Raw genomic sequence first — 20,832 nt, forward strand, 5'->3', positions numbered from 1 at the left:
GGCCAGAGGATTCTCAGTTTATCATCATCTCTCAGTCTTAGCTCTCTGACCTTTTTATTGCTGTGGGTAGTCTGTGAGCTCCGGGGTTTACACCCAGGATACGAGTGGCTTTTCAATTTACTCTGGCCCCTCAAGGATGAATAGTGCATTGTCTGTAAAAGGGATGGGACATAACCTTTTCAGGCCAAGATTTAATAGCCCATTACAGAGCAAAACGTCCACCAGGACCAGACAGTCTGACCTTCTAGAAAATGAGCCACCAACTATAAAATATATTTTTTTTAAATCCAAACAGATCTCAGAAGGTAAAGGGCAGAGCATTTTTTATTTCTGCTGTTTGTTAGAATTTGAGACAATTTATTCCAAAAGATGTGGGTAATGGGCTTCTTGAGGGCTGGAATGTGAGTCTAAAGCTGAAGGAGAATCTATGAGATGCTTTGCCGGAGGCAAGTCTGCTCGGAGTGTGTTCTGACGTTCCACTCCAGGACCTAAACCCTTTCATTCCTACCTCCCGCTTCTTCCCTCCCTGCGCCTGGCTATCCGTTCATCTGTCCATCTGTCTATCTAGAAGCCCAGGTGCTGTGCTGAGCCAGGACTGGGGGTACAGTGTATACAAGAGAGAAAAAGTTCCTGCCCTCATGGGGAAGAGAGACCTCAAACAGTAAACAAACTATCAAGTAAAGAATTAGAACTGTGATAAGTGGCGTGGATGGGAAAGCTGGGCTCAGACAGAGAACAACTGTGCACATAGGGGTGTGAGGGGGGACCTGCTTTAGGCTGGGTGATCAGAGAGGCCTCAGAGGGGAAGTGATGTTTAAGCTGAGACTGAAGGATGAGAAGGCCCCAGCTACGTGAAAAACTGGGGAAGGCTGTCAGGGGCAGAGGGGGTAGCACATGCAAAGGTGAGAGGGATGTGGGAGTTAGCATTAAGGAAGGGCAGTGTGACTAGGCCGTAGTGAGCACATGGAGGAGTGGGCAATTTTGGAACCAGGAGGCGGCGGAGCAGGTCCCCTTTGTAAGTCAGGGTTGCACAGTTGACTGCAGCCCCAACGAAACCATATCTTTTATAGTCAACGCAGGCCATTGGCTTACCCCTGTCACGGGCTGCCACCAGCTCCGACTTGGGGTCTTGGGTCTACATGAAAATTTAACTCAAACTCATGTCTGATAGGATTTTGCCCCAGAGCCCATACACGCAATCAAATTAAGCAGAACAAATTTGTCTGTTTTACCTAAATTTTCTCTTTTCCTGCTTTGGTCTTTGGCTGCAATTCAACAAACTGCAGTCACTTTTGTAACTGCTTGTGGCTTTGGTTAGGAATTATGGAATTGTATGTTGATTCACCCCAAGTTCTATTTTCAGACCTCTGTGACTCTCTTCCTCCCCCCATTTCTCTCCCCAGCCCCATCCAGCATTGTTTTCTGTAGAGAAAATAAATGCTCGGTTCTTTCTTTTAAAGAGTTGCTGCACGTGATACTGGATGAGATTCTGGAGTTGAGAGCTATGCTGTCCACTGTGGTGGCCATGAGCCACATGTGGGTATTGAACACTTGAAACATGGCCAGTCTGATCTGAGATGTGTAAAATGAACACCAGATTTCAGAGTTAGTACAATATGTATATAAATATATATATTTACACATATATAAATATATATCCATATATAATAAATAGATGTATCCATATATAAAAACATCTTAACTTTTTATATTGATACATATTGAAATGCTAATATTTTTGATATTTTAGGTTAAATACATTATTGAAATTAATCTCCACTGTTTCTCTTTACTTTTTGTAATGTGGCTACTAGGAATTGTGGCTTGCATTATACTTCCTATTGGAGAGCACTGGCCTGGAGGCTCTCACGGCACCATAAAAGGAATGAAGTACTGAGTCAGGCTCTATGGATAAACCTCAAGAGCATTATACCAAGTGAAAGCAGCCAAAATGCAAAAGACCACATATCGCATGATTCCATTTTTATGAAATGTCCAGAATCAGCAACTCTATGGAGACAGAGTGGATTAGTGGTTGGATTAGAAGAGGGAGTGACTGTCAATTGGCACAAGGGGTCTTTCTTGTGTGATGGCAATGTTCTAAAGTTGAACTGTGGTGACGGTTGCAGAATTTTGAATATTTACTAAAAATAAACTACAAATGGGTGGATTTTATGCTATGTAAATTATACCTCAATAAAGCTGTTAAAAATAAAAGAGGGCAGTGATTTGAGTCTGGAATTCCAGGGAAAGGTACCATCTGGAGATAAGATTAGGGAGCCCTCAGTAAGCATCTGAGATCACCTAGAGAGAGTGTGTAGAAAGAGAAGAGAAGAAGATCTGGGTAGGCATCCTGGGGGCATGCCAACATTTAGAGGTTAGAGGATGGGGAGATGAGGATCAGACAGCAAGAGAAACTGAGGAATGACCAGTAGGACAGGAAGGATACCTGGAAAATGTGGAATTATGCCAATCAAGAGGAGAAAGCTTTATAAGAAGAAGGGAGTAATTACCCGAGTTGATGATGCTGAGAAGTCAGATAAGAGCAGAGAAGACATTGGGTTCAGCCACACAGAACGGTCTCCGTGGAGTGGTGAGCACAGGGGCCAACTGCCATGGAGTGAGGGGCGAATCAGAGAGGAGGAAGCAACAGTGCTTTTAGACAGCTCCTTCAGGAAATTTCGCTGTAAAGGAGAGCTGAGAAATGAGGATGTAGTTAGAGAAATGGGGTCATGGGGAGATTTAAAAGCTAGGGTATACGTATCCAGAACATGTTGATATGCTGATGAGAATGACCCAGAAGGGAGGAGATTGAAGATATGAGAGACATGGGAGGCACAGGCAGAAACAGAGCCCTCGAGAAGGGCGGAGGAAGTGGGACCAGAGCACATTCAAAGCTCTGGGCTTTGGCAGAAGTAGGATGCTTCCTCCAGAGCACCCTGTGGGGGGAGAGGGGGCGGGAGCAGGTGCAGGTAGGTGGGTGGGTCTCATGGAGACACTCTGAGACCTGTTTTACTGATTTTCTTTTCCAGGGAAGGAAGTGAGAAGGTCTTCAGCCAAGAATAAAGGCATGGGGATAAAAGGCTAGCAGGGTTGAGGAACTAGAAGAAGCTGTCTTATGTCTGGTGCCCCTCAGGGCGGGGCCTATGACAGGTGCTCAGTAAACCTTGGTTGAGGTACAGCAGTGCACGAGTCCTTAAGCTTTGCTCTGCACAGAAGGGATCGCCTGGGGTGCTTGTGCAGATGCAGGTTCCTGGGTTCTTAGCTCAGAGATTCTGATTCAGGAGGACCACGGAAGAGCCAAGGAATCTGCATTTTTAACAAGAGCCCCGGATGATTCTGATGCAAGTGGTCAGCAGGCTGTAGTTTGAGAATCATTGGAAAAAATATATGTGGACAATATAAAATGAAATGTATGGGAGGCCCTGGGGATTTAATAAGACTCAGTTCTTTCCAACAGACCATACCTTAGGCATAATTAGATGTCCCATTTCACATTTTTTTTTTGTTTTTAGAAAAAGATGAATGTTCTCGAGTTAAAACAACAACAACTAAACCTCAACGTATACTTTTCTTTCCAGGGGAGAGAGCAGAATGCGGCACAACCAGGTAAGAGCCGGGGAGCTTGTTTTCTTTCACCTGCTGCCTGGGGTGGGGAGTGGGATGAGGTGGGAGGAGCAGGAGAGGCGGGAAGGTGGGCAGACAGACCTGCTGAGAGCTCCGAGATGCTGGGCTGTTCCTAGAGTGGGACAGCTCTTCACCAACGTCCCTGGGGGGTGGCGTGGCTGTGCTCAGAGGGGAGGCAAATGCAGTGTTCGGGCTGCTCTGCTTTTTCTAGCCTTCGACTGGTGAAGCCACGCCCCCTCAGGCGTGGTGGAGGGGGTGGCTTTCGTGGTCAGCGGGGTATCCCCCTCCCCTTTCCCCGCCCCTTCGCGCTGTCCATCGGGTGGACCTACATACACTGCAGAGTGGCTGCGGGCAACCAGCGGAGGCCAGAGGCTGTGGGGTAGCTGTTGACCTGACTCCCCATCTGTTACATGGCTGCTGAGCAAAACACCCAGCCCCGGCGTGGGGCCAGCCTAGGCTCCCTATTTGCCAAGGCTTTGGATTTGGCTCGTATCGCACACATCTGGGCATACGCATGCGCATCTCAACATTTGTGCCCGCTGCCCGCACCCTGGCTTCAGACCTCACAGGCCCTTGGATGGACTGGTGGCCGACTCCCTTGCTGGGAGAGTAACACACGGGCAACTTCTGCTTTCTTTCCAGCTTCCTCGACATTACCCTTTGCGCTTTCCCCTGAGCAGACCAGAGCCAGTGAACACTTTCCACTCAGCAGCGGATAGCTGATGGGCTTTCTTTCAGCAACTGCACCTTTCCTCCACTTTCAGAGAGTTTAGATCCCTAAGCAGCCCTGTCGCTGCCGGGGTGGTTCCTCGAGCCAGCCGTGTCCCAGTTCCCAGCAGTAGCTATCCCCTGCCCAACGTGAGTTCAGCCAGTGGCCTCTCAGCCTGCACTTTTCTCTGGTGTGGCAGTTGAGAGCTGCCTTTTGGCCCAATGACCCAATGACATCCTTTCCCCACAAATTCTTCCCAGTGGCCCAGAATCCTGGAAAGCTGTCATACTTGGCAGGAGAGAGAAGAACCCTCAACTCTCTCCTGCTCATCTGGAAGGGAGTTGCTGGGAAGCGTCCTGGAAAGCTCTGGGGCTTTCAGTTTGCTGGGCCCAGGATGGGGGAGACTCAGGGCTCTCCAGAAGCTTAGCCTGTGCAGGGGTTCCTCTGGGCCCCAGCAGTCTGGGAACATCCAGGTGATTCATGATGCCAAGCGAGGACCTTCCAGCACATGGGGCAGCAGATGTGCAGGGTCAGTTTCTAAGAACCTTTTAGAAACAAACTCCTTATTTATTTATTTTCTGGCAAGAGGATGGTGTCATAGTCCCAAAACAACAGAAGCCACATTTTACACCAAAGTCTGCAAATAGTAAAACAGATGGGGGACGAATGGAGCCATCCCTCCCTCCCTCCTAGTTCCTAGAACTTATGTGGGGGAAAACGGTTCCAGCAGACTGCAGGAGAGGCCTCTAATCAAACCCTTGGCCACGTCCCAGGTCTTCCTCAGAGAAAAGTTGAGGGTTTTTTGTTTGTTTGTTTTTGTCTTTTTAGAGAAAGCCCTCTGAGATGTTGTCTTTCCACACCCTCTTTGACTTAGGGCCTGGGAAATCCAAGCTAGGTTATAGACCTCCCACTTGGATATGCTGCATTATGCTGCACACGTAGCCATCTGCACTCGGGCCCTTGGCCAAGGTCAAAGGCAACTTTGTCAGTAAACTAAAAGCTTCCCCTTACTTCCAAAAATCATTTTTTTCACTTGTGCAGTGCATCGCCAACTTGGAAGTGGTTTTAAAATAAATCTTAAAGGCCCGGGGTGAGAGGGGTGCTATGGCTTTCTGTATGTTCCGTAGTTTCCTGCCCAAGATTGGTGTCATTCGGATGGTCATTTGAGCAGGTCCCCTTAGCCAAGTTGCTGCTGGCTGTGTATAGACAGACCAATTTTTTGCACATGGGCTGCAACACATTATATTTTTTCTCACACTTAAGAACCTTAGAATAGCCCAGATTCATAATAACCGTGTAATTAGGCCAACCAGATGCAATAATGCACTTGAAAAGTGTGTGGTAAATGGCAAAGCCAGACGCAAACGTAAGGTTTGGTTATGGTTACTCAGACTAAAGACTGGCTTCCCTAACCCAGGTTGACTTGCCCCTGTGGTCTGGATTAGCAGTGAAATCACTTGAGATTTCTTGTCCAAACAGATGCAGCCTGACATGCACCCACACACAGCCTCCGAGAGCCTGACCACCATTGAACTGCCGCCATCTTGGATGTTGACACCCATGTCTGTTGGGTTGTCTAGGGAAAATTTTAATCACCATCCTTTTGGTCACAGAATAATTTTGAGGACAATTCCTGTGTTGCCAATGTATGTTAATTTTCCTATTGGTTCAAAGGCAGAAAGGGGACATTGGTCTCTGGTTTCTCTTTCTTCCTCTCCGTGGCTTTCTCTGTTCCTATTTTCCCTGCCTCTCTCTCTCTCTTTCTTTCCTTTTTGCTCTGCAACTGAGCAGCAGAAGAGATGGAAGGCTTAGGCTGCCCCACTTTCCTTGGCTGAGCTGCCCCCCTGCTCCCCACTTTGTGCCCCACCCAGCACTTCAGTAAGTCGGTCTCGATTTGATGTCCTGCAAAGTTGGGATAGCTACGTTTCCTTGTCAGAGATTCTGGTCAGTGCACAGAGCACCACACAGAGAAAGAAATCCCTCTGTGATTTGAACAGCCCTTTGCCTTGTGGATTGGGCAGGAGACATGGGAAAAAGCATCCTATTTTCCCTTTAGTCCATTTTGTAAACTTAAAGAGAGAAAAATCCTTAGGATTTATTAAGGAAACCCTCCAGCTGGGCACCCTAGATTTTTTGATATTGGGTGTCCAACATCTGCATTAAGAGTCTCCACTCTTGCTGGCCAATTTAATAGATAATTTAATGCTACTGCTGGATGTTCTGAGATAAAGTCAACTTCCCAATTGCATATTCACACTAGAATCTTAAGTAGTCTTCCTACTGAGTAGCTTAATTCTATCCCCAGCCTCAATCACATATTATCTATGTGACCTTGGGCGAGTTTCTTAGTCTCTCATGGGCTCATTTGCCTTACGTTTTAAGTGGGTTTAATAATTCTTGCCTACCTCACAGGGCTGTTGTGAGGGTATCATGCAATGTGAGGTGAGGAAATGACCTGAGAATGTTCAAAAACAGAAACCCAAAACCCTATGAAAACAAGGTGGCGAAGTTGCTATCTTCAAGTTATTCCTGATCCCAAGACTTAAAACCTATGGCCTTGTGTCACATTTTTGGCACTCTCTTTTGGCATTTGGAAATTCAGAAGCAGATCTGTTGTCAGAAATATCACCTCCATCTACCCACATCCTCAAAAAATAGGTAACTTAAGAAAAAAGAAATGACATGGACCTAGCTAACCAAATTGACAGAGATCCAAGATGGGCTTGAAATAATCTTGCCTGTTGTTTCATTTCAAAATTTTGGTCTGTGCTGTTCTTTTGGTTCCCATGTTTGGGTGGCATGATATTTGGATTCAACTGTGTCTTTGCCCATGCATGTCCTGGAGCTAGCCACATTTGCTCAATACGCAAACGCCTAGGAGGAGCTGGTTGAGGAGCTGGTTGCAGTTTCCCAGAGGGCTGGGCTACTGAGGGAGATGGGCTCAACGAGGCCAGTGAGCAGAGGCAGCATGAATCTCATTCACCTTGATTGGCTCCAAAGTCCGGAAGATTTCTTGCCCATTCACGAAAGTCAATCAAGACCTGGGGGACCAGGTCTTTCTTGTCACATGTGGACATTATCTGTGCCAGGCTGGGTTCCCACTTCTTGCTCCCCAAATTGCGAACCAAGCCATTTGAAAACAGACTGCCTCTCTTGGTTAGGGGCCCTCCTCCTAACCTCATAAAGCCATTTTGCCCTGGAAGACTGGCAGCATTGAGTCAGGCCAACTTGGGTGGCGAAAGATGAGCAAATAAGCCAACACAGGTATATGCATGGTGAGCAACTCTGGAAACTGGTCCAGTGTTTGTGGCTGTTTCACTGTTCCTAGTGAACCATGCTATGGTTTCCCCTCCCTGTGGCCAACTGTGGAGCACAGGGAATGGAGATCCTAAAGTAAAGCAAGACACTTTCAACCTGACCCCATAGGTCCTCCACTGGCAAGGGTTAATGGGATGGATGAGTCCTTGGCTGGAAATGAAAAAGTGCCCTACGGCTCCATGACTGGCCCAGTGGTAAAAATTGTGGACTTGGAGCCAAAGAAGCCTGGGTTTGGGGCCTGGCTCTGCCAGTTCCCCTTTCTAGGCCTCAGATTCTTCTTCTGTAAAATGAGGCCATACGTACAGGGTTGAGCTGACCTTGGATGTGGTCATGGATTTGAAAGCGCTTTAACTGAAAGTGTACTTGACTAAAGAACAGGATGTAGTCATTGTCCTGGGTCACCCAGGGACCCCAAAGAAGCTGCAGCCTCCCTCTTGGCGTCAGTTTCTTCATCCCTAAAATAAGAATAATAATTGCCTGGTGCTTAGGTCAATGAAATACAGATTAGTCAAGTGCATTTGAAATGCCAAGAGGCATTAGGAAGATCAGTGTTCTGGTCCATTGGGAGCTGAGACTGGGTGAAGAATTTAAGCCAAAATAATGAAAATTAACCCTTCCAATCATGTTTGAAAGTCTCTTGCTTTCTCAGGCTACAGAGTGTCTCTCTGCCCTGACTCCCCCTCCATCTGGTCAGCTGTGCAGGATGACAGCCTCTGATGGGAGTTTCACTGGTTTCCTGGACATGTGCCATTTCCCCCTATGATTTAGAACGCACTTGAGTTATACGAGAATTGCTCCTGCTTCACATTGCGGGTCCATTAAGATCCCCTTAAACATCCAAAGGCCTTCAGATGGAGCATTGGACGCCAATGTGCTGGGGGCTCAGGGCTTCCACCTACATTTGTGTTCTCCTCCCGTCATGGGTTTGCAGAGCGTCCTTCCCAGTTGTATGTTTACCTTGGTTGCTTTCTTGATTTCTTTTGTTCCGTTTTCCCCTAGGCCCCCCTGTCTTCCCCCTAAACCACAGAAAATGAGGAGACCTAGGCCTCTCTCAGTGTGTAGCCATAAACTATTTAACGGCTGTATGGAAGCGTTCATTAAGGTACTTGCTGGGGAGCCATGGAGTCCGCGAATGCGCCCAATGTAATGGCAGCCTTTCTCCACCTCCTCCCCTGCCAGCAGCCCTGCCTCCACCAACCAGAACTTTCAGTCTGTGCCCTCAGCCAGGCCCTTTGGGGAGCTGGGTCCTCACTGCAGCCTGCTCGTGGCTTCAGTAAGGGCTTCTAATCAGAGCAGCTTTTGTCTCTGACCAGTTGCTCCTGAGTGCCTTGCCGTGATCTCGTTCCCAGGGGAGGGATGTGACCATGAAGAAACCCAGTGAAGGCAGTGGGGTTGAAATGCCAGCCCAGTGGTCTCTGCCAGCCAGGCTTTATTGCTTCAGGAACCAGGGTCCTAACCAGCCCGAGGGACAGTTAGAGAAACTCCCTTCCCTCACTTCACACCCACATCCTCACCTCGCTTCACACCTGCATCTCCCAAGAGGAGGTTGGTTGGAAGCAACACAAAGAAAATCCCTGTGGGCAACAGTATGTTTCTATACAAGTGATTTTTTGGTTGTGGTTGAGAATATACCAGCAAAAGAAACATGTGCGATTTGTATAAGAGAAAACCGTGCCACCCAGTTTTGCTTCTCGTTAAGTGGTCTGGGAGGAGGGAGAAGAGCTGAGGTCGCCCCTTCAGAATTGCAGGTTAACCCTTTCCACCCTAAACTAAAAATTCAAGCGTTTCAGCTAGGTGAGTTTCTCGTTACTTGCTTCTTGGATGCAAAAGGTACAGGATCCAGCCATCCCAGATAGAATGGCCCAAGGCAAATTAAGGTGGTGATGGAGTTGAAAAGGGCAGCATGTCAAGAGAGACTGGAGAAAGGGCAGATGAACTCTTAACGTTATTTAGGGGGAACAGGAGAGAAGACCGCTGCCAGTTATTTGAGAGCCCACCACCATCTTCTGAAGATCCTTGCAGAAAGGAAAGAAGACTAGTGTCACAGGAGAAAAGTCAAGGCTCTTGGGCTTTGCTGACAGTTCAGGAGTAGTGGAGGCTGCCCGTGCTCCAGCCCTCTCTCCTCCATCCTCAGACAGGGTACACACAGGACTTGCAGTAGGGGAGGGTTGGTCTCAGGCCTGGGAGGAGGAGGAAGGACCAGCCTGGGTCCCAGGACTGTCTCTGTCTGTGGGCTGGGTTCTGGGGAGGGGACAGTGGGGAAAAGGGACAGTGGGACAGTACAGTACGAGTTGGGATTGCCCAGGGCCGGGAAGAGCAAGGGCTGCTTTGGGGTACCTCAGAGGAGCGAGGCATAGAGGATCCCAAAAGGAGGAGAGAGAGTGCTTGGAGGTGACTCTGAGGGAGCAGTTTGCAATCCAGTAGGTCATGGAGGATGGGGCTGTGTCAGAGTCTTTCTGCATCCCCCCTCCTCTCTCCTCCAAGCCTTTGTTCTCGGCCACCCTTGCCCTCAAAAGTGCCACCCTCCATGGCTGAGACGGGCCATGTCAGCTGTGCCCCCTGCCCTCTCGGGAGGTCTTCAACACAGAGAGCTGGCAGTGTGAGGCGAGTCAGACAACACTCAGTAGCTTATGCGCAGAAGCAAGTGCTGTGAGAGTGCAGAGCGGGAAAAGCTACGAGCACCGGGGCACAGGAGGCTCTGACGGGGCTTGGAAGGAAGGGTGGGAGTAAGGTGTCCAGGAGTGGGACCGAGGAGCCCCTGAAAGGAGGAACAGAACAAATGAGGCTCAGAGACAGGGACGCCTTCCCTCATTTGCTCAGCTCTTTGGAGATGGGTGACCAGTCAGGACACGTGGAAGGGGCTGACTCATGGGCCAGGATCTGAAAATGAGGCGTTCTGTTTAATGAAGTCTTTTAAGAGAGAGCTCCTGCGTAAAATGTGTGACTCTCCGGGGATCTGACAAACACATCGGAACTTCTTCAACCACGTGAGCGTTTGCCCCTTGGAGGGAGTCGCCTGGGGAAGCCACGTTCTTCTTCTGAATATGTCACCATTGCTGCCCTTGGTCAGTCTCCTCTAGAGCCTGCAGCACGGCCTTTGTCAGTGATGCCAGAACTGCGTGTTAGAAGGGACAGCTTGGCCTCTGGAATGAGAAGCGCCTTTCCCAGCTCAGCCTAGGAGCATCACTGGACGTACAGAAGGGCAAGAGGCGTCTTCTAGAGTGAGGCTGGTCGGCTGGCTCTGCAAAGAGCGCCCGAAGAAGGACACCCCAGAGCACTGAGAGTGGCACATTGTTGGAATAAGGGCACAGCCTCCTCAAGGGACTGTTTGGCTGAAAAATAAAAGGTCTATCTGTTAAATTGCATTTCTTCATAGTCACACTGTGCTTGTACCACGTCCTATCAGTGCAGTTCAACAACCGTTCTGTGCCCCTGTTAGCCAGGCGGTGCGCAGACAGACTTGCACGCAGCGTGGTCTTACTCTCCAGGGTTATTAACTGTCAGAGAATGAAAAGCCAGTCAGTCCTTCCACCTTGGTGATGGAAGTTAATTTTCTCTTGTGATTCCCACGCCATCTGGAAGAAGATTCTGTGTGAACTCAGACTCCCCAGCTTTGAAATGCCAAACCTGTGAAAGGTTTTTCAATCAAATGACATCACTGGGACTCCATGATTATGATGATATAGAGGGACAAGGAGGCACTGCTAAGTTAGGAACGATGGATAAATGTGGTTGGAGTTACGTTCGTAAATTTCTAGGACCCTACCTGAATTGACCCTTTTCAAAATCCTTGATTTTTTTTTTTCTCCTCAGATAGAAGGAAAACTAATTTTTATTATAAATTTTGAAGCCCAGGAGCTCTACCTCTGTGGGGGGCGGGGGGGAGTCCTCACCTTGTTTCTATGAAATGAAAATGATGATCACCGACCGCATGAGTGTGGGACGAGGATCACATGAGCTGGCGTACGCCGTGTTTCTGGAGCGCTGCCTGGCACACAGTGAGCACCGTGGGCGTGTTAGCTGTTATCTTTGCCATTAGCTTTAGGAGATTGCTCATGAGCCCCATCTGACCGTGCTGTTTGCTCAGTTCTGGGATTCAGGTAGGTTTAGCCAACATATGGTATGAGACGTTGGGGACTGGGCAGATGACACCAGCTGCAAGTTACACCTCCCCTAGTTTCTCAGTTCGGCCTCTTCAAGGAGCCTGGATGAGACCTAGCACCCACCCAGAGCCTGACCCACTGCACATGTGGGAAGGAAGAACAGACAGCGCTCCCCTGCAAAGGGGCGGCTTCAGTGGCTTTAGTGACCACAGGGGCTCCAGTTCTTGGGAGCAAGATCCCGAAGATGTCCTGACTCTCTCCTGCCTCCCTCTCCCAGGCCTTCCTCAGCCTTTGGGCTTCCCTGAGGTGTTCTCAGTGCCAGTGCGAGGGTCAGCGGGTAGGAAGGAGAGAAAAGCCAAATGGATACCCAGGAAAAACTCCCGAGCCTGTTTGGTAGGAAAACACTGGAAGTTGTTTGGACTTTAGAATCAGGCGAATCCTTTGGGTCCCATACAGAGGGGCCCTGGTCAACACGATCTTGGTAAAATTAGCTTTTTACTAAGAATGAAGTTTCCTGAGCTGAATTCCAGGGACAGCGTTACAGTAGACATGTGAAGGTCTATGTCCGTCCTTTGTGTGGGCAGCTGGGCTGACTGGAAGGGGTCTTAGGTGGGCTCTTGTCCACTGGTGAATGAACAGCCCCTGTGTTGAGAAGCAGGTCAACATGGAACCCTTTCTTGAACGGGTTCCATAGACAAGGAATCACAGGGGCTCCTTTGCCACCTGGAAGGCTGGCTGGGGGCAGGGCCCAGAAGTCCTGTGAGGCCCAGGGGCGCAGGGGTGGCCGTCCCCCCCGGCAGGATGGCTGCTGGTCTCCCCAGGACCTTGGTGGGCTGCCACTGCATTTGGGCATTCGCGGACGCCGAAGGATCTGCTTACCCTAACTGATCTCACTCCTGCGTAATCTTTTCTTTTTCTCCTGCTCTGCTGCCTGTTTATGTTTTGTTATCAGAGGAAGAAGAAATGCTCGAGCCAGGAACCAGGTATTTACTAGAAAGGTCCGTTAGCCCCCTTCAACCGGATGGAACCTGCCTTGAGTACTCACTTCTGGAACAGGGCCCACGTTGCCTGTCACCAGTGGGTCCATTTTACTGTCGTTTCCCTGACTGTAGTTAATCAAGGAAAGAATTCACAGGTGGGGTGTGGAGGCGCCATGAGACATCCAAATTCATGGGTTTTCCTCTGTCCCTTCACAAGAGCATGTTACATATATCTTCTTGTTTCCTTACCTTCTGAGGAGACTAGTACCTTAATTTGGCCCTTTTTAAAAAAATGTTTTAAAAAGATGTTATGCTCTTTAAGTGGCCTGAAATAAAAGGGAGGTCAACCAATTGTGGAATCCAAAAGTACCCCTTGCTCTCTGTGGCTTGGGCCGGTCTAGAAAGACGTAATTGAAAATGCTTTCGCAGCCCAGATGCATATGTTTAGAACTCCATCTTATTTGGCCTTTGTGACTAAGGTTGGCTACTCAGTGGTCCAGAGCTGACATTAGTTGTTCTAGAACTTTTCCTTGTACCATGTTTACTGTTAAACAAATATCTGTATGGATGTTTAGGTTGTAATATGAACTGGTCTTCTCGTCTCAGAGCTCAGAAGGACCCCCGGGGCAGCCTTGCTTTCCCATCGTGGGTTCTTCTTAGTTCTGGCCTCGGGGGCTGCTGACCTAGGAGGGGGCCTGGAGCCAGGCTTTCAATCCTTGAGCGCTGGGAGAATAGGGTTGGGTTGGGGCAAAGTGGACCGGGAGGCAGAGGACTCCTGAGGAGCAGACTCCAGCCCCCTCCATGCGGTGGGTCCCTCCCCTTCCTAGATGTGCCCCCAAGCCTCCTGAGCCCCGATTCCTCCCCAGCTGAGAGAGAAGACAGAGCATTTCTTTACAAGCATCCTGGCTACGCCTTTTTCTGCACATAACTGAAGACTCTATTTTCACTGTTGGTGGAGCCTTTAGGGTTAGCAGTTCCATGCTTATTCTCCTACTAATCTGATGGTACTAATATTCTGGCTTGAGTTTATAATCTGTGTTTGCAGTGTCTTTTTCCCTGTGGTGGTTGCCAAGCCCAATACAACTCACAATGTTTTTTCTTAAGGATTCAGGACAAGCTATCCCACTCGTAGTTGAGAGCTGCATCCGATACATCAATTTATACGGTAAGCTCGCTCGTGGGGCCGTGTTTTCAGCTCTCTCCAGAACAGGTGCTAGGCTGTTCTTGTAGGAAATGAGATTCTAGTTCACCTTGGAAGACTTCCTGTCACTGCTCTGCTTCTGAGAGGGAAAACGCTCCGTGGAACAGAACCTCCTGAGCACTGTCTTTTGAGCCTTGTGTGTCGGGGCTGGAAGGTGGTGGGGAGAAGACCCAGGGGCTAGGGAAACCGAGGAGTAGGGAGGGCCCAGACAGGAGAACCATTTTAGCTCCTTCCTTGCTCCCACCTAACCCCAGAGCTCTGTGCTTTGGATGTCATTGACTGAATGTCATTGGCCACTCAGTCAGTTAATACTGCTGGATCCTAGTCAACTCCATGAAGGAAATCCAGTGTCTGGGACTTGCTAACCATGGTATCCCCAATGCTTGACTTGTGCTCTGTCTATTCACTTATTCATTCCTCCAAAAATATATTTTCAGAGTGCATAGCGGGTGCTGTTGGGGACAGTGGGAATGCAGGCGTGAACAAGGCGGGTGAGGTGCCAGCCCTAGGTCGCTTACAGTATCAGTTAGAAGGGCAAGGGAATAAACAAGCAGAGAAATAAATAATATAATTTTAGGTAGTCATAATGCCAAGAAATGAATTAGAAGGGGATAGAGAATGGCTGGAGGGGGTAGGGCTGCTTCCGCTAAGGTGGTGAGGAGAGAGCCCTCCAGGGGCTGATGCTTGAGTAGAAGCCAGCCATCCAGTCCAGGTGGAGAGAACGGCCAGTGTCCCCCACTGAGTCCCATTTCAGATGAGGGAGGCCCTTTCATTCCTTCAGTCCTGCAGGTTGCTGTTGTGTCGTTACTCTCATGTCAGGTCCCAGGGTCTCCTCTTTGTTATGGCCTTGTAGAAACACATACAAATATGCGATTGTTTTTCTTTAATAATTTAATCTCCCCAGACTCCTCGATCCCAGGCCAGCATGTACTCTAGACTCGAGCTTTTCTCGAAGGAAGAAGATGTCCGTGTCGGGGGCGGGAATGGTTGAAGGAGTGATATTAATCATTCTTGTTCAAAATCTGTGTGGCTGTGAAACTCAAATGGCATTTGCAAACTCAGGCCAAGCTGTTGGTACCAATGGACCTGGTGAGCTCGGGAGGCGAAGTGTACCAACCAGCTATTTGATTGAGCTGACCTGTGGGTTAAGTTGGAAGTTATTCACTGGTCCAGTGTTGATATAAACTTCTTGTGGCCTTTTCCTTCAAGCCCAGACAAGAGATCACAGACATATGAAGCAAGATGTGTCTGAGTATTTTGGCCAGCTGAAGTTCACTGCGAAGGCTACCGTGGAGCTCCTCCCGGGAGACCTTCACTGGGAAGGACTCCTATAAAGGATGGTGGGAGAGAGAGACAAGTAATGGGGAGAGTCATCCGTGTTCCAAGTAGTCTGATGAACTCAGCACCTCCTGGCCTTTGTTTGTTTGTTTCTTTCAGGACTCCAGCAGCAAGGGATCTTCAGAGTGCCAGGATCTCAGGTCGAAGTCAATGACATCAAAAATTCCTTTGAGAGAGGTAGGTGCAGAGCGACCATCTCAAGCTTGTGGCCCGAGTAAGCCAGGGTGGGTGTGAACGTGTGTCTTAGAGCCAGTGGTGTGCTGGGGCTGGCTTGTATCAAAGTCTCCTTCCCACTTGGCGTCCACAGCTTCACCCTGGTAGCTTGAAATCAGCCAAGGCGGGAGTATTTACGCCACAGAATTTGGCGAACGCTGAGATCTTTTATTTTTCTTCTTCCCCTCCAAAGAGCTAAAATGTTAAACATTTACCAGCATACGTGGGTGACTTTCTCTGGTGGGCTGTACAGTGGTTCCCGGGAAAGAAGGCCTCGTAAAGCACCCCGGAATTATTATATGAGCCTGTAAAGGCTGCTGTGTTTTAGGAAAGTTGGAAGAACACAGATAACACTGAGCGGCTTTTGGAATATCCTAATTCTTAATTTTTTATGCTGTGTTCTTGGCAGAGCTACATACTGGGAGGAAGAGACCTCCCTACCCCTGGTGAGGTTCCCTAGTTCCCGCTTTCATCCCCCGAGGATATAAAAGCGTATTGGAAATGATGTGGCCACCAGACCAGGAGTACATTTGGCTTATTTGATATAGCCTCCCTTGGCCTCAGAATCCCTGATGGGGACAGGCGGCCAGTGACAGTGTCCACGCAAAGTCAGGACTCACTGGGTCGGGAAAAGCCCAGTTCTTACTCCACCTCTGCCTTTCTATCCTCGGTGCTTGTCTCACTACTACAGTAGAGCTGGAAGTCCGTGCGTTTCCATTCAGGGAAACATTTTCAAACATCACACTCCCGGGTTGTTGAACCAAGCCCGGCATTAGGAAGTTCATATCCTCATCCCAGAGGAGGAAGGAAGAGTTCGTCTGTAGCATCCTAAACAGTATCTCTGCCTCCAGCTTAACAGCATTTTGGAAGGATCACATCTCCCTCGTTTATCCTTCTTGACTCTGATCCACTGCCTTTTTCTCTGAGTGGTTCCAGTGTTGTTTGATCTGAGGACCTCAATCCCAAACCATTTCCCCGCAGTCTATCGCATCCCAGTTTACAGAGCACTTTCTTCTACTTAACCCTCCTAACAGCCTTGGGGGTGCGTATGGTTTGTCCCCGTTGCTGTGCTCTGAGCAGCCTCTCCCAGGGGGTTCCAGCTCTGGAATTCTTCCTACTTATTATCAGGCTTCCCCTGGAGGGGCTGCCTCCTGGGCAAACTCACCCCCTCACCCCCACCCCTATTGCATCCTGAGGGCTAGGGTGGAGGAAGTGCTGTCAGCCCCAGGCGGTCACCACCACAGCCCCCAGCTCAGACCTTTGCAGTCCTAGGTGCTCTGGCTTGGAACGAGGGCTAGAGAGCAGGGTTTGGCTGGATGTGACACTCAGTGACCCTCTGAGGTCCAGGGGGAGCTTCAGTTCTGGAGCGCCACTCCAGGATCTTGGGAACTTAGAACCAGGTTGTCCCAGAATTCCCCTGCTGCAAGCTCCTCTTGCATTTATCGATCCACTCAACAGGCATGCGTTGAGCCCCAAACTGCGCTAGCTAATGGACTGGGGCCTGGAAATACAGTATGAACAAGACAGTCCCTGCTAGTCGGGGAGCCAGTTTAGTAAACAGACAGTATGGTCGGTGCCACCATGGAGGAGGCACTGGGGAGCATGGGAGCCCCTAGCCTGGCTTGGATGGAGCAAGGAGGAACAACAAAGCCAGAGAAGGCTTCCTGGAGGAGGAAATGCCTAAGCTGAGGCTTAAAGAGTAAGAGCCAGGGAAAGGGTGGTCCACACCAAGGGAACAGCATGTGCAGAGGCCACAGAGCAAGACGTATCCCCCATCAGCCTCCCTGATGGAAGCACCGTTCATCATTCCCTGAGCTCCTCTTGGCAACCCTGGACAGCCCAATCTAGAGTTTCGTTTCTTCATTTCCCCCAATACCTTAGCACCCCTGCTGCCCTGTGTTCACTGTAAATAAACAGAGCCGTGGTCTGGAACCTTTGCTGGTTCCATCCTCCTGGGCTCATCCCTTTATACAGAATTCCTTGAATCTCATGAGTAAACTCACCACACGGGGCCTCCAGCCTGGTACTCCCCTCCCCCCCTGCATTTGCCTGCTTCCCCATGTCCTAGAAGTCACCTCGCTGTACCAGGCAGCCAGGCCCTATCCCCGCCCAGGCACCACCCCAGCAGTGCTGCATTCTGTCCTTCCTGAATGTGATTTTCGAAGGTCCATGCCTCTGTCACTCGCTTGGGTGCCTTGCAGAGGTGATGTGCAATTTAAAGGAATTCTCCGCTCCTAATAAGCTTTGGACTGTGCTGGGCAGAGCCCCGCTGGGCAGAGATCAGCTGACCCAGATCGCAACCTGCAGGAAACATTTTCTGCTTTTTCTTGGCCTCACGTACGCAGTTGGCTCCTCTGCAGCTCTCCATCCTTCCCAGATGCATCTCATTCGCTCTCTGGCCTTGCCCTTCTGCTCCACCCGAGCCTACAGTGAAGCATGGCTTATTCTAAAAGAATTGCTCCTGGTGTGTCTCTGGTAGGAACATCCTGGCTTCTCTGGGCTGGCTAGTACCCAGATTTCTCACTTCTTCTTTTCTGCTTCTTGACATTCACCAACCAATTAGCCAGCTGACCCTCAGAGTCACCTCCTCCTACCTCTGCTGAAACCAGTAGCTTCCCTCTTGCTGGCTCAGCCGCATCTCTCTCCACATTTCCCCGGGAACCAGGTGGCCCGAGCTGGCGCGGCTCCATATTCCTCTTCTCGCCCACTCCTCACGTCCCACACACTCTAGCTTGTCACTGAACTTTCTCTCTAAACCAGTACATTGTGTGTTTTTCCCTTCTTCCTTTTTTGAAATTTTAAACCCTCTAATCTGTGCAGGCTGCCTATCCTTTGCCACTTGTTCAAAGAGATTTGCGTCTCTTTCTTCTGTCTCTCTCTGGGGCGAATTTCTTGCCTACATTCCTGGCATAAGGCTGTTGAAAGGAGCACAGGTCTCTTTTCCTTAAGCTTCTGAAAAATTACAGCATGTTGGAAATCCGTTCTCGGCTTGTGATTCCTAAACTCCCTTTCTTTTTCTTCTGACATGAGTCAACCAGGGTTTTAGTTGGGATTATTATTATTATCATTATTTTTTTGCTGCCAATAAATCATAAAGTCACCACTAAAGTTTTGAGATGTTGTAATCTTCTGGCAAAATGAAGGAGAAAACATCATGACAAGGCAGGAATTGGCCATGGAGAGAGCTGTGGTGCTGTTGTCTCTCAGGCTGGTTTTCCATCTCTCTGTTTTTCCCCACAAACCAATCCGCTCTCCTCTTTGTACACAAAGATGAGGGAGCTGCCAGTGGTCTCTCCTTATGTGGAGGGTGGCTGGGAAGAGAATCAGTGGCCATTTCACCCTGTGCAGATGTAGATAGGGTTTGGAGGGGCTGGCCTGGTGGCTGAGTGGTTAAAGTTCTGCGCACTCTGCTTTGGCGGCTCGAGTTCATAGGTTCGGATCCCCGGTGTGGACCTACTCTGCTCAGCAGTTGTGCTGTGGAGGCGTCCCACATACAAAGTGGAGGAGGATTGGCAACGGATGTTAGCTCAGGACAAATCATTCTCACAAAAAAAAGAGTGTTTGGGTTTGGAGCTAAAGGTCATGTAGCGTCTGACACCTGCTGGACTCTGGGCCTGGCCCCTCTGGGATCTGTTTCCTGTCCCAGGAAGAGGGTATGACCAGGAGGCGCTGGGAGGAACCTCAGGATGGGTTTGGGTGGACCTGTGGCCACAGAGAACTGCCCTGCAAGAGACACCTCCCACAGCTGCCTGCTGGGCCCCCAGCCAGCAGCAAGGTCCCCTGGAACCTTATGCACACACTGCGCATTCACATTCTGCCCTGGGTGCAGTGATGCCCAGGTGACCTGGCCACGAGGAAGCCGCAGGCAGGCTGTTTGGGAACAACTCCACCTCCCCCGCGACATTTGCTAGCGAAGTGTGAACACAGCTTTCTCTCAGACTTGCCTGGAATTTTAGCTCTAATTATCCTCCTGGAGGAATCCATCATTCACACAAACCATCTTGCTCATCTTGAGCTCTGGAATTCCATTCGTTTTGGGAGCCAAAATTGACTAGCCTTGTGGAGAGCCAAAGGCCTGGGAAGGAGTGTTGGATGGCTCCTTAGTGAATTAAGTGCGTTCTGAGGAAGAGCAAGGACTAATGCGGTGTGTGTGTAAAGTCGACACGTTAATCATGCTTACCGGGGGAGCTAATACATAATATAGAGGGGAAAATCCATGTGCTTCGGCATTGTGAGAGCACAAGAGTAATGCATGGCAGTGACAGGGAACAGCTTAATACAGTGCAGAGTTTTCGAACTCTTGTGGTCCTTCAGGGGGCCTCAAGGGCTGCGACAGGGATAGACAGGGGCTGAGAAGGAGCACTGGGGCCTCTCCCCCAGTTCAATCGAGACAGCTTTGTTCTCTGTGCTGAGCATTCATAGGAACTTTTTTCTCAAGAAAGAAAGAAAAGGTTGGGATTCTGCTAGAAAGGAAGGAGAGAAGGAAAGGAGACGGGTGGCTAGGCATGCATGCAGACAGGCAGGCAGGCAGAATTGAAAACCATGGGTAGAAAAAAAGCGTATCTCCCAGGCATTCTGAGACCTGGGAGCTGCTGGTGTCTGTTCCTGACTGCACGAATGTGGCAAGTTGTTCACTTGCTGGGGCCTCAGCTTTCTTGCGGGCGAGGATGGTGGCGTTGGAACCGGGCCTCCCTCAGTGCCATGCCGCGCTGTTGTGAGGATTTAGAGACATCAGATGTGCAAGTGTGCTTCTCGCTTGAGAAGTGCTATAGTAGTATAGGCATTAATTTTTTATGTTTTCTCTCTTCCTTCCCCCTGAGAAAGTCTTGTTGGGGAAGTGTTTTCATCTCCTCCCTTGGGGACATCTGAGAGGTTGACATATGGAACATCAGTGTCTGGGCTGTCACACATAGTTGTTGAGGCTGGGCACTGCTCAAGGATGCTCAACCAAGAGAGCAGGTGGTAGCTGAACTCTGGCTCATGCTCTGTAAGCCACAAGCCCTGTTCAGGAAGGCAAGGAGGCCTTTCTCTAATATGCACTAAAGCATATTGGGGCTAGCAAAGGCCCTGCCAGTAGCAGTCTTCCTGCGGAGGCGGTGTGAAGAGAGCCAAGAATGAATTTCCAGTTCTGCTCTTCACTGCTTGCCCATCTTAGAGGTGCTCTGGGCTGCTCTGGGAGGAGGAGGAGAACCCCTTATGCAGACATCTCTCCTCGCCTTCAGGGAGGTGTCAGATTGCTCCCTGCTTCCTGTCACCACCCCCGCAGAATCTCCAGGTGGGGCACTAGCTCAGCAGCCCCCCGACTAGGTTGAGAAGCGCTGCTGTCCTCAGATATCATTTTCC

At 49.6% G+C, this 20,832-nt stretch overlaps 1 protein-coding gene across 10 annotated transcripts in view; it reads left to right on the top strand.

The window, feature by feature from the left end:
- Window positions 1-20,832, top strand: part of SRGAP3 (SLIT-ROBO Rho GTPase activating protein 3) — a 245,826-nt gene that overhangs the window by 186,146 nt on the left and 38,848 nt on the right. For 3 of the 10 annotated variants that reach the window (XM_070576653.1, XM_070576661.1, XM_070576657.1), the window contains 5 exons: window positions 3,582-3,609; window positions 6,128-6,214; window positions 12,710-12,740; window positions 13,842-13,902; window positions 15,376-15,453. In XM_070576653.1, coding sequence (XP_070432754.1) covers window positions 3,582-3,609; window positions 6,128-6,214; window positions 12,710-12,740; window positions 13,842-13,902; window positions 15,376-15,453 — 285 coding nt within the window. Of the gene's footprint in view, window positions 1-3,581; window positions 3,610-6,127; window positions 6,215-8,653; window positions 8,757-12,709; window positions 12,741-13,841; window positions 13,903-15,375; window positions 15,454-20,832 lie in introns of all 10 variants that reach the window. The other 7 variants (XM_070576655.1, XM_070576662.1, XM_070576659.1 and 4 more) reach the window with 3 other exon arrangements.

This window comes from Equus przewalskii, chromosome 15 (genome assembly GCF_037783145.1).
Source record: "Equus przewalskii isolate Varuska chromosome 15, EquPr2, whole genome shotgun sequence".
Classification (NCBI taxonomy): Eukaryota; Metazoa; Chordata; class Mammalia; order Perissodactyla; family Equidae; genus Equus; species Equus przewalskii.